Raw genomic sequence first — 13684 nt, forward strand, 5'->3', positions numbered from 1 at the left:
CCCAAGTGTCCCTACATGTTCACTAAAGGACTGAACACACGCACACTGCCAAAAAGCGGCACGTGAAGTGTTTTTACGTTGCTGAGCCAACACACATCCCAAAGTTATGTGGAAAACATAAAAAAAGATTCCTAGAGATTCCCCACTGGAGGGACGTTTCTATCCTTTATTGCTAAAAACAGAGGTTACATGTGGGCAAATAATTTAAGCCAAATAACGTTTCAGAAAACCACACGTGCTCCCGAAATATCTGTAAGCCACCCTGGGATGGCACCTCTACACCCGTGCATGTGACAGTCACCAAAGAAGCAAGAGAATCTAACTTGTGAGCTGGTGTTCTCAGAGTCACTTCTGCCGGCAGGGCCTGGTCGGTGTCGTCCCGTGTCATCACTTGTCCGTTTCAGAAGCCGTGCTTGTCATTGCTGGACACACGGACACGAGTAAATGCACCAGGTGGCCCTTCTCTCCTCCTCCTCGTGTGGTCGTGCGGGCTCTCCTTCACACACGGACACAAGCACACAGCAACCCCCTTACTACGCTGCCCTGCACAGGCCTGGCCACTCAGGAAGGAGATTGCACTTAAAGAAGGAGGAAGCAGAACTTTTCCCAGCACCTTTGCAGCATGCTCGGAGGAGGGGGAGCATGGTGACGCACAACCTCGTAAACCGACCGAGGGCACACAGACCTGCAGCGGACGGGTCTTGGGGACACCCTGGGGTACTTCGGCAGGCGTGGGGGAGGAAGCATCCGGGACAGGAAAGGACGACCCTGGGTGACAACGAGCACACTGAGCATGAAGGTTTGATTTATGACAAACACAGCCCCCCGGGGGGGCTCGTACTTATAGGTCCCACCCCCACGGGTCTGGGCCCAGGGCTCCCACAAGATGGCCCAGGCTGAGGGGCCATCCACAGGCTCGACCCGTCCCTCCCTGCAAGACCTGCTCTCCTGGGTCCCTCGTGGGGAGGACGGACCTGGCCGGGCCGCTCACCGGCTGTGGCTCCAGCTTCTCGGAGGTCAGCTACCCACTCTGCTGCCGCCTTTCTGGAATCGAGGCCGGGGGCCTGCACTGAGTCCTCAAAGCCTCGCTCGAGTCTGATGTGCGGGAGGCTCCCTGCCCAGGAGGTGAGCGGACAGGCGCCGACCCTCCCCCCTCTGGTGGTCCGTGCTCCGGGAGCTGCCTCGTGCCACGTCCACGGCCGCTCCGTCCACACCCGCACGCGTCTGCTCTCTCTGAGCAGCGTGGACGAGGAGAACGGCCACGGCCCGGCCATTTCCCGAAGACGAAAACGCCTGTGACCGCTCACACCGCCGATGGCCCGAAAAGCAAACGCGCTCCCTCTCTGCTCCAGTGACCTCATTCTCTTTAAGTAAAACGGAATCTGGTGCTAGAAGGAAGCGCATCAGCATGAATACTGGCTTGCTGGAACTTGACAATTTTTCTGGAGCTCACAGAACTGAAGAGCTGGCTTTTCCCCCTTCTTCTTCTCTTCCTGACTCATGCAGTTTCTGAACATCAGCGAACAACTGGTTCCGTCATCAGAAAACTGCTCGGCCCGGCTTTCACGTTTGGCTGCTGGCACCTGTCGCAGAACTGATCAGGGGGAACCGCCGTGGACTCCGAAACCTCGTGCGGGACAAACGGCCAGCCCCCCAAGGAGGCTACCGCGTCTGCTAACGGAGCCGGCGGGCGAGCCGGGACCTCGTGTTCATCGCGGGAACATTCTGTGACAAACGGTTTTTCCGGCAGCTTCAAAGGCTCCCGCCGGGTCTCCGTTACTTTTGCCGGCCTCCCTGTTCCTTTCTGATCCGTCCTGAAAATAACAGGCCCAGACACAGGCAGGCCCCACTGTACCAACACCCCGTCACGGGCTGGACGGCAGAGGGTCAATGCTCGGTCCAAGCGTGTGATTCGCATCGTGACACAGATCCTGACACGGAATCCCGCTTCGGTGTCTCCTTCGATCCAGTCCAGCATCTGGAGGGATCCGAGGTCAGTGCCACCTGATACACGGCTGACCGGCGGTCCTTCCATTTATGCACCACCACGGCCTTTCAGGGGCGTCCCCTCCGCCTCAGCACCGTCTTTCTGTAGCGACAAACGTCTCATCTGTGAGACAGGCCCACCTGCCAGGCAGGCTGGGCCCGACCTGCACCGGTCTCTCTCGGGACGCAGCGCCTGCCTGCTGGAGGGGAGGGGCTTCCCACGAAAGCAGGTCCAAACTGCTGAGGACAGCAGGGCCCACAGGGACTCTCGATACAGGTCTGTGCCCAGTGTCCGTCCCTCGAGGTCCTTACACCTGTGCCGGAAGCCCACTTTCCCGATCTTGCCTGCCTCCGTCCCAGGGCACCACCCCCAGCGCTTCTGGGTGCAGGCTGCCCACTCCTCTGTCCCCACAGACTGCGGGGACATCTGCGTGACCTCCAAGCACCCGTCCCAGCCCCGTCACGGCACCCGAGACGCCCCCCCACTCCGCCGTCTTCACTCGCCCGCTTGTCTCTCCCACTTGACCGGAAGCACATTTAAGGACAGGAACCCCCTTCCAAACATTTTCTCTGTGACACGCTTCTGAATAAACGACCACGACAGCGGCCTGATCGGAGTTTCTTCACAGCGTTTCTGCTCAGCCACAACCTCCGTCTTCCCTCTTCAATGGATTTCTGTTTTCTAAACGTATAAAGTCTCTCGCTGCTGCTTCCGCAGGCGGCCTGGAGAAGCAGACGCGCTCTGACTCCACGAAAACTAGCTCGTTCTCTTGAAGTGGAAGGGAGTCCGAAACCACACGGATGTTCTCGCAGTGAGGAGGCCGGCTCTGGCACAGTGTCACCCGGGGGGATGGGGGGGGGGGTCCCCGTCCTCCGGAGTGGGAAGTCTACATCCCTCGGGACGCCAGAGAAGGTCTCCACGTGCGGACCGCCAGCTACTCCATCCCGCCTCACGCTTCAGGCCCGCCAGATTTCTCTCTTTCGTTTTCAAAACGGGACGTCCTCTTGTACACCTACGGGTTGTCCCCAGCCTGAGGGTCCATGCTCCCGCCACGCGGGACCACCTGCCTTTCCTGGACGCCGCCCCGAACATCGACCCGTGCATCCAAGGCTCTACTCACTCTGCCCAAGCCACATCAAGTGTCACTTGGCATTTCCTTGTCACTGCCTCCCCTGTGCTCCCGGAGTGCTCCGCTCCCGCCTTGACCGAGCACCCCCTTAACCTCACCTCTAGACTCACACCATCCCCCCGTCAGGGCCACGAAGCCCAAACAGGCCGAGGGCAGACAGTGCTGCTGTTCTCCCCAGGGCCTCGTGCGGTGCCTGGCTCCAAGAGGCTGCCTAACGCACTCGGATGGAAACACGTTCTTCGTGCTACAGTAGCAATAAAGAAGGTAAGTGTGGGGTCCTCTTTCTTAAGACGAAGCACTGATACGTACGAAAAAAGCAGAGATAGCGTTCCAAGAACGGCTCAGAAATGCTTCCAAAATTCCAACCCCTCTCCGCACCGGGTCTACGGTGAGGCCGTAAACACAGACCAGAGAGGAAACCCTCCATCGACGTAATTAGGACGCACCTCTTTATCTGCAGGTGGATCCCCAGAGGCAGGAAGAGAAATGGGAAACAATACCGTCAAGACAATGCGTGGCCAGGGCTCCACCCGGGACACAAACGTCACGCGAGCGCCTGGAGCCCATGGTGCATTCAGCAGGCACCTCTTACATGCAAGCGCCCCGCTAGGTACGGCCGAGGGAGGGGAGAGACGTCACCACTCCCGGCTCGGCTGGGGAGTGTCCGTCCTCACAGCACTTCCTTCCGTCCACCAAAGTTTACTCACCTCTCCAGAGAACCTCCGGTCTGCACTCCCAGGCCCTCCCCGCCCCCCAACACAGCCCACCTCCCCTGAGTTCCCGAAGCTCTTGATTCAAACCCACCGCAACGTTTCCCGGCACTCAGGGGAGGAAGATCTATCCCTCCCGCCGGCCTGTTGAGTCTTTGACTCACCCATCCTCCATCCTTGTCTGACCAGCTTGGGCCCAAGGACTCCAGAGCCGGGGCTTGGAAAATGTCACCTCAACGGATTCACATTTCCGTTCTCTCCTTCAGAGAGTCCGCCCACATCTTCGACACCCCGTGGAAATAAGCCAACTCTGACCACTGTCGAACATGCTTTACCTCTTTCAGAACCAGCACGCATTTGCCGGGTCCCACGGACTGAGGTAGCTCTGCGATTCTCCCTTTGTTCAGGTAAGGGCCCGAGAAACACCTGTGGTTGATAAAAAGCTGAGGACAGCAGTATTTCCCGTTAACAGTACCTGCAGGGAAGAGAAACACAGCGGATGCCTTAGGATCCAACAAAAAACCGGCTTCCTCCACTTAGTTGTCAAAATTACCAGAGGCACGTGGCGTCTTGACATCGGAATGTTTTATACCCACACCAGCTTGGAAGTTCTGGTTATTTTTTTCTACCACATACGTGAACTTTTCTGTGTATTATGCAGGATTCGAGACACAGCAAAAGGTGTTACAACCAACACAGTGACAAGTGACAACTAATGTATCACTAGGCAGCTAAGAAAACGTATCACTAGGCTACACAGCTAAGTTCCCCTGGGCTTTCCACCCCAGAAGTGCCCCCCCGCCAACCTTGTGCTCCCCTTCCCCGAGTCTGGTGTTTGTCATTCCCATGCACGTCTATAAACTTTACCACACATACGGGTGTTTGTGTGTCCACACACAATGGATCGTATTTCGGATATTTTTAAAATGCAGCAAAATCTTGTTTGCAAACATAATTCGTTCTGGAAACATGCTTGTAATCCAAAGCACTTGTATATCAAAACGAATTTCCAGAACCACTGGCTCAGTTGTGATCACGTGACGTTCGGCATCACATACGACTCGTATGGCAAGACATCACTCCTTTATCAAGTTAAAATTTATTAGAAATCTTGGCTCGTCTTGCCCGTCACTCGCAATCCAAGGTTTTACTGTATTCCCTAAGTGGTTTTCTGCAGCATTTGGTTTGTTTAACGTGAAGGTTCTAAGATCCATCCAAGTTGGTAAACGTTTATCCAGAAGGTTCATCCGTTTTCCAGTTCTGTGCGTGACTCCATTACATCAATACAGCACAAGCGAGTTTTCCATTCTCTTACTGATGGACGTCGAATCATTTCCACTCTCTCGGTATTACCGACAGGGCTTCAGTGAACACGGCTGTGAAAATCTGCTCCTGCTTATGGGCAAGAGAGTTTTCCAAGTATGTAACAAGGAGGGGAACTGTTCAGCCCTGGGGTCTGCAGTCTTCCGTTTTATTACACATGGTCAAATCGATCTCCACGCGGACTATCCCAACTTACACTCCTCTCAGCGCTGTGTAGGAGTTCCTGCTGTCCCACGTCCAAGCCCACACTAGATATGGCTGCCTCAGTCCCACGTCCAAGCCCACGCTAGGTATGGCTGCCTCAGTCCCACGTCCAAGCCCACGCTAGGTATGGCTGCCTCAGTCCCACGTCCAAGCCCACGCTAGGTATGGCTGCCTCAGTCCCACGTCCAAGCCCACGCTAGGTATGGCTGCCTCAGCCCACGTCCAAGCCCACGCTAGATATGGCTGCCTCAGTCCCACGTCCAAGCCCACGCTAGGTATGGCTGCCTCAGGCCCATGTCCAAGCCCACACTAGGTATGGCTGCCTCATTCTGACATTTTAAAACCATTCCGAAGTTTGAATTCTATACAACAAAATTAGACCAAAAAAAATTATGCCCACAGCTGCACACACGTGGAAGTTCCTTGGTAGGATTACCCTAGCCAGACCTCGAGAAAAAAACAGTTTTAGTGAGTCTACTCATAAAAATGCTCTCCTCAGTACACCCTGGACGGATAGGGTTCCTCCATGGCGTATAGCTTTTAATCCTGGAAGAACTCAGAGTGGGTTTTGTTCTGGATACAAAACAGGCTTTTTTTTTTTCAATGTTTATTTATTTTTGGGACAGAGAGAGACAGAGCATGAACGGGGGAGGGGCAGAGAGAGAGGGGGACACAGAATCGGAAACAGGCTCCAGGCTCTGAGCCATCAGCCCAGAGCCCGATGCGGGGCTCGAACTCACGGACCGCGAGATTGTGACCTGGCTGAAGTCGGACGCTTAACCGACTGTGCCACCCAGGCGCCCCAACAGGATTCTTAATCAGATATATTATTCAATGTACAAACATGTCTATAATCAGCTTTGTTTGTCAAGGGGGAATTCCCATGTGTGTTTTCAAAGGTTATTTAGAAGATGTAGGACTTTACACGTTAAAAGACACGTACTATTCGTGCTCAGGTTTCAAACACAAGAGGGTTTTAAGGAACAACTCAAGAGCCCACGGGGACTTAAGTATTAACCGTTAGCAGAAAATGCAGGTGGGATGGCATAAAATGTCAAAAGCAGGAGTGCGTGCTGAGGATATTTTCAACGCTTTTTCTTTCCACGTGACCACTCACAGCATACAACCTTAACTGGCTCCTCATTTCCAAGTAGCACTTGGACTCTTCTCCTGCGGACGGAAAGAATTATCTAGAGCTACTGACCAAGAAACAGAAGAGGCACAGAGAATTTGGTTTAGAAATTGTTTTTTAAAGGTGTGCCTGGGGGGGCTCGGTCAGTTATGCACCCGACTTCGGCTCAGATCACGATCTCACAGTTTGTGAGTTCGAGCCCTGCGTCGGGCTCCGTGCTGACGGCTCGGAGCCTGGAACCTGCTTTGGATTCTGCGTCTTCCTCTCTCTCTCTGCCCCTCCCCCACTCACGCTCTGTGTGTGTGTCTCTCTCAAAAATAAACATTAAAGAAAAATCAGAAAATAAAAGAAAAATGTTTTAAAGTAGCTGTATGTGAATAAGTAGCAATGGAGACAAGGAAAAAGAACCCAGAGTTGAGACATTCTTATATTGACCTGAGAATACGTGAAATGTCCCCCTCACAGACTGGGAAGGGTCAGACAGCCGCAAAGGGGCTCACTTACCTGTGGTGTCCAAGGGAGAGAATAAACAAAGGTCATGAGGTATTTTCTCAACAGGCACTGTGGATGGCAATCTGCAGATCAAGAAAACGAAATGATCATGGGTCGCACCCTTTAGAAGACACTAGTCCATTCCAAAGTCCTTTCACAACTGAAAGGGGCTGTTCCAGAAACCCTAGGACACATGCAGGTAGCGGCAACACCAATACCCATGGGGAAGATCATTTCACACAAGTCGCTCCCCAGTTCTTACCATAACCCTAAGAAGCCAGCGAAACATCTCCCCCTTGAGTGGACATCACTAGTCAGTGATGTCCTTCTAGGTCGTTCCAGGCTTTGCCTCTTGCTACAGAATTACAATAACATCCTTAATTATGTTCTTAGACCCGAAGAAGTATTAGCTTGCAGAGACTTGAATGCGAATCAGACTTGTCTTCAATGCCTAACTGGGAACTACCACTGTCTGGTGGCCTTTGATCTCTGGCATCTGGGCCGGTGTGGGTCACGGCTACATGAAAAAGATCTTCACAGAAAGCCTGTGAACGGATGGGTCTTGAAATGCCAGGTGGGCCTAGCCTACGACAGAGTTTTGTGGTATGGTTCAGGAACCGCTTGCTGAATATTTTCTAAAAATGTAGCCAGGGGGAAAAAGAGGCGTGTCGGGTCTCACAGGGTATCCACGCTGGCTGTGCGGAAGAAACCACACCGTCGAAGAGTGACATGAGCTCAAAGTAAACCATGACGAGACCACAGTTGGGGCAGCTACAGCACCGGTTCTCAAAGTGGGGTCCCCGGAACCAGCAGACCGGCATCACCTGGGAACTTGTGAGACGTACAGACGGTCAGGCCCCACCGAAGACCCGCTCAGCCGGAAAGTTTGGACACGGGGGTCCGGCAGCGTGTGTGTTTTATCGAGCTGCCCCGGTGACCACGGGTCCACGGACCGCAAACCGGGGAGTTAAGGAATTCAGATTTGGGTTCCATGGTGGGACGGTTGATTATTACTTCCTCTCTATTTCAGCCTCCTCCAGACACACCTGGAGTCGCATTAACCTGATACACTGGGTTTCGAAACGAAGGTACGAAAAATGCCCCCCAAACTGTTACTTGCATTCAAGTGACAATACAGCTATTATTACATTTCATTTTATTTCGACGTGAGCCTGGGGAGATGCAAAAATGCTGGTCTTAAATTCCTTTCCCTCAGTGTATTTTTATGAAGAAAACGGAGCCAGCTGGCAAAGGCAGAGAAGAAACGCGGCTTCCTCGAGCGGACCCTGCTGGGACCGGGCAGAGCTGGCATCAGGCCGAGGGCCGCCTGGCAGGCCGGCCGCGACCAGGGACGCCCGCGTGCTGCGTGCGGGGCAGGGGCGGCTGTGCGTGACCGTGGGGGCATCGTACACCGCTGTCACCTTTAGGGTGCCAAGTGCTAGCTAAGTCCCTAAGGAAAACAGCGACGCCTCCTGCCCTCCACAAAGACAACGCTGTAGAGTTGATCGCACAGTTCGGGGGGAAAACAGAAACGAAAACTTACTGTTTTTCCGGCTGCACGACTGCGATCTTTCTCTTTTTTTGTGCTGGAAAACAGGCAAGACAGGGCAAAAGGACAATCAGCTTTGCTCCCCAGATGGGCAAAAGCTTTTTTTAAAAAATGCCTTCAAGTAAAAACTGTGTCAGTTCTAAAGTAACGGTTTGAACACTGAAAAGTTATTCTATTCATGCCACGATTTTACCTCAGTTTCTTCTAGCATTAGACCGTGACTCATCAGAAATGAAGTCTAAACAGAATTTAGTGCATTTAATCTTACCACTACACTAGCTACGTTATTCTAAAATGTGCTTTTAATAAGAAAGAAAGAGCACACATATCATACTCACCTAATCCACCTGGTAGGACAAATTGTTGCGAGCAAGATTATCCAGAAGGATTGTTTGTTTTTCCCCCACAGAAAGCGTGGGAAGTCAAATAATATTACCATACGGCATACTCCCAAATTAGGATTAGAGGTATGTTTTTGCACTAAAGTATTATTACTGGAAGGAGGATTAGTACCCCGTAAATATGTCTGACGAATATCGACGTAACCCAGCCAATAACTATTTTTCAGACAAGAAGACTTACAGTTTACATAACGTATTCGGAGCACCTTACCAAAGATAGACCTAAGACCGTGGCACCACTTAATGCTGGCACAGACAATCCCACATCTTCCAGCATATGTGTAATTTCAAGAAAAAAGTTTTAAGTTTATTTTTTGAGAGAGAGAGAGAGAGAGAGAGAGAGAGAGCCAGAATCCCAAGCAGGCTCTGAGCTGTCAACGCAGAGCCCAACGTGGGGCTTGATCCCATGAACCTCGAGATCACGATCTGAGCCAAAAATCAAGAGTCAGACGCTTCACCCCCTGAGCCACTCAGGCACCCCTGAACAGAATTTCTAAAGCTACCGGAGTTTAGATTATTTAGATTTATAGTTTGCCTCTTCAGAACAAATGCGTGACTGAATCCGGTCATGCCTGGCTCTCTGGCCAGTGGAGTCAAGAGTCTGTGGCACTTTAAGTGAGAAGAAAAAAGTCAGAACGCCTTTGATAATGAAAAAGTTTTTCTATGCTCAAAATTTTACGAATAGCTTAAAGTGAGGGCCAAGATACTACTCTCGTTGGATGATTCATCGAGCAATACTGTGGATGGGGGAGAAGAATCCCTTAAAATCCACCTGTGTGTAATCTGGGCTACTTACTTTGTGGCACACAGGTAATGTATCATCCCACTCTTTTTGAGTGAGTTGGGGGGGGGGGAGCACGAGTGGGGTAGGGGCAGAGAGAGGAGACACAGAATCTGAAGCAGGTCCAGGCTCTGAGCTGTCAGCACAGAGCCCCACGTGGGGTTCGAACTCACAAACTGCAAAGTCAGATGCTCAACGGACCGAGCCACCCACGCACCCCACTGTCCCACTCTTACTGAATATCGACTAGGACTCAAGTGCCCTTCAAAATCTGACATCAGGGAACAGAACTGATATAGGATGGAAGCTTCCTTTCTAGCAATACTCTGAGCATCTACATACGGGAACCATGTCGTAGGAAGTTAGAAAGTAAAGCTAGCATATAAATTAATAAAGGAAATACTAGCAATATCTATTTCACAAAAATTAAAATCCCTTTTCTTTAAGGGCTCATAATTTTAAATAATACTCTTGATAAACATTAGGGTGCAATAAAAATGCCATGATATATTAGTTTTGAAGATTTTTAAAGGTGCCATTTCAGGATAACGATCTACAACAGCACATGTTAAAACACACACTGCTATATATATTCAAGAGACAGAACTGTTGTATTTAAGAACACAGAGTTAGTTCTGGGTTAAGTATTAATATTGTTTTAATTCGGCATTTTTGTGATCAGAAGGACATTATACACTTCAAACTACAGTTGAAATCTCACTGGTTGGTTAGTGCTAACAGTAGCTGTTTATATGTTATGTCAGTAAATTATTATGGTCAATTAGGATTCTTTCAGGGTAAATCTCATGAGAAAAACTAGTTCTCTCTCAGACATGCTGATACAAAAACACAGTATTTAGCTTAAATGTTCTCTAATCAAAATAACGAATTGTATACTAAACTGGGAGTCAAGATTTCTTTCATATTTTATTTATTCTATATATGTTATATATTATTTTATACAACGTACATATATTATTCTATTTACTTTGAATTTTATCTCTGCCACTCTGGGACCTTCAACCGCCTTAGCATTCTGACTTCGTTTGTCAACCTGTGAGATGCTTACAAATATTCATCTCACAAAGACATTGAAAGCATACATGAGGCAAAAATATCAGCACTCCACAGAACATCTAACAGCAGTTCTGTGTTTTACAACTTAGCTACACTATTTACAAAACTGTCTATTGATATAAATAAATAAATAAATAAATAAATAAATATAAAATTTTAAAAAGGGGACGCCTGGGTGGCTCAGTCGGTTCAGTGCCCAACTCTTGATCTCAGCCCAGGTCATGATCCCAGGGTCATGGGATAGAGCCTAGCACTAGAGCTTAAGATTCTCTCTCTCTCTCTCTTCCTCTGTCCCTCTCCCCTGCTCGTGTACTCTCTCTCTAAAAAAAAAAACAAAAAAAACAAAAAACAGGGAGACCTGGGTAGCTCAGTCGGGTGAGCGACCGACTTCAGCTCAGGTCATGATCTCACTGTTTGTGAGTTCGAGCCCCGCGTCGGGCTCTGTGCTGACAGCTCGGAGCCTGGAGCCTGCTTCGGATTCTGTGTCTCCCTCTCTCTCTGCCCCACCCCCACTCACACTCTGTCTCAAAAATAAAAACTGAAGAGTCTCATAAATATGGAGAACAAACTGAGGGTTGCTGGAGGGGGGATGGGTGACGTGGGTCAGGGGCACTAAGGAATCTACTCCTGAAATCATTGTTGCACTAGATGCTAACTAATTGGGATGTAAATTTCAAAAATAAAAATAAAAAATAAAAAATAAAATTAAAAAATAAATAAATAAACATTAAAAAAACTTTTAAAGAAAATAAAATACACAAAAGACACACAAAAAAACGGTCTATTTACTCCCCCACCCACGCTGGCTGCAGATGCCGTCCACACTGGACGATACTTACAGACTGTTTTGTGCGGTGTGGTCAAAGGGTACGAATTCGCCTCACACCAGCCCACCGGGAAGATGTCCATGGATTCTACATCAACAATAAACTCCGGAGCAGGAGTCTGTAGGCCTGCATTGGACAAGTCAAGACAACAGGCACAGATTTTACCAAAAAGAGCCAGAAGAAGAAAGGAAAATACAAGCATCCTTGAGATGAGGAAAACATTTCCCGGAACATGGAACAGAAAACTTGGAACAGTCTTAACGACAGATACCGATACCTGGAACAGACTACAAGGGGTTCAAGTAAAGTAGAGACTCCAAAAGTCTAAGACTCTTCCTACTGCAAACGGCGGAGGGAAGGGCGGAGAAAGGAATCTGGGAACAACGGGCACTGGAGCCTGAAAGCACCTTTAAACCTAAGGGAATGCACCTGAGCTCGCGGTCGGGGCCACAGCACACGTTTAAGCCAGCAGACACACTTCCTGCTTAGCCAAGGTCAATCTTCAACCAGGGGAAGTTCGCATCACGGTTACAAGGAAGTAGTGACGCACAGCAAGCCGGGTTTTGAGCAGTGAAGACAGACGATACAATTTCTCTAGGGAACTCATTCACTGATCAGTTTGACTGGGGTTGCTTGTTTCGAGCTCCTTGGGGGACCGCAGACTGCCGCCACGTTGCACAAAACCGTTTACGCCGGAGTGTGTTTTCCAGTGGGGTCGGCCTGTCACCCCGTTTCACGGTCCTACGAATGCCTCGTGACAAAGCAGCACCACAGCTACGAGACTCGGAAAGAAGGAACACATCTGCATGTAACATGAGCCAAGGTTTCACGGAGCTCTGGCTATAGGGGTCAGTATGGAACCCAGCAAGCTAGTGAGAAGAAGAAACTTCTACACAGACTCAGCAATTCTTTGGGAAAGAAAAAGAAAACACTGAAGGAAGACACTTGTGAACTAAGAATCAAAAGCAAAGAACTCTTAATAGACACGGGCTCACCGGCTCTGAGCACCTACCCTTGCTTTGCTCTGGGGTCTTCACTGAGAATCAAGGCGAAAACCACACAGTAGAACCCCCTCACACATCCGCGTCGCCACACCACATCTGATGAATTTTAAGTCGGATCCCCCCCAGAACTTAGCTTCATGAAGCGTGATTCCAGCAGACGTAGGACGGTCCCACCCGTTGTGACTCTGACATTCGCTGCACTGGCTTCTACCCCTTACTTCTCATCATAAAGTAGATACTGCAGTAAAGGAGCATGTTATTTGATACACGTGGGGTCCTGATTCAGCGCTAACCCAGCGAACACTCTGACAGCACATTCTTACACACACACGCACACACACACACACACACACACACACACACACACGATCATCGCCATTAGTCACGTTCGACGGTTGATCCCTTCTCAAAAAAAGCAGTACCACGATTACCGATCCCAAATGCCCTTTTGCCCAATTCTCCCATAAGGTGAAGCATATATGAGTTAAAGGAAGGCAAACAGGTTGACAGAGATTATTTCTCGACACAGTCGAGTGAATGGAAATCACTTCCGTCTCATAGGATGACTCAACCACTACTGACCCTACTTGCCAAAGAGACCCTCAAATAAACACGACCACATGTAAGACAGAGAAGTAAAGAAACTTGCCAGGGAGCTTCCAAAGTGGAAGTTATTGTCCCTGTCCCGAAGGGCACACGAGTCTCAGCAGGGTCGAACGAAGGGGGTCACTGAGCTGTTCCCTCATTAACTACAGGGCACGTTCTCACGCTCAGATTCCCTAAAATAGCACAGGTTTCTGAGCTACTCACCAACTGTGCTAAGGGGATGAATTCATCTACGATAGACATTTGTATTTCTGGACTTAACGTTTAGATGCAAACCTGATTTTCGAGGTCAAAGGAGTGCTTCCAAAAGAAGCAGAAGGTGAATTTTATAGCCTATTCCTTCCTGAACTGTGACCTTCATCTTCCAATATTCTGCTGGTTCAAACGTCTCTTGGTATTAATGTTTTAATATATACACTTCCGTAACAGTGTTTACATTAATATATTGATATGGCTGTCTTT

General features: G+C 49.7%; 1 protein-coding gene across 14 annotated transcripts in view; it reads right to left on the reverse strand.

Moving 5' to 3' along the window:
- Positions 1-13684, reverse strand: part of SFMBT2 (Scm like with four mbt domains 2) — a 226543-nt gene that overhangs the window by 32311 nt on the left and 180548 nt on the right. For all 14 annotated transcript variants that reach the window (XR_007153923.1, XM_047866407.1, XM_047866402.1 and 11 more), the window contains 4 exons: positions 11625-11738; positions 8521-8563; positions 6990-7060; positions 4162-4301 (listed from right to left, as the gene is read on the reverse strand). Coding sequence is in view for 13 of the 14 variants with exons in the window: in XM_047866407.1 (XP_047722363.1) it covers positions 4162-4301; positions 6990-7060; positions 8521-8563; positions 11625-11738 (368 nt within the window). In the remaining variant the exon portion in view is untranslated. The remainder of the gene's footprint in view (positions 1-4161; positions 4302-6989; positions 7061-8520; positions 8564-11624; positions 11739-13684) is intronic.

This window comes from Prionailurus viverrinus, chromosome B4 (assembly GCF_022837055.1).
Source record: "Prionailurus viverrinus isolate Anna chromosome B4, UM_Priviv_1.0, whole genome shotgun sequence".
Classification (NCBI taxonomy): Eukaryota; Metazoa; Chordata; class Mammalia; order Carnivora; family Felidae; genus Prionailurus; species Prionailurus viverrinus.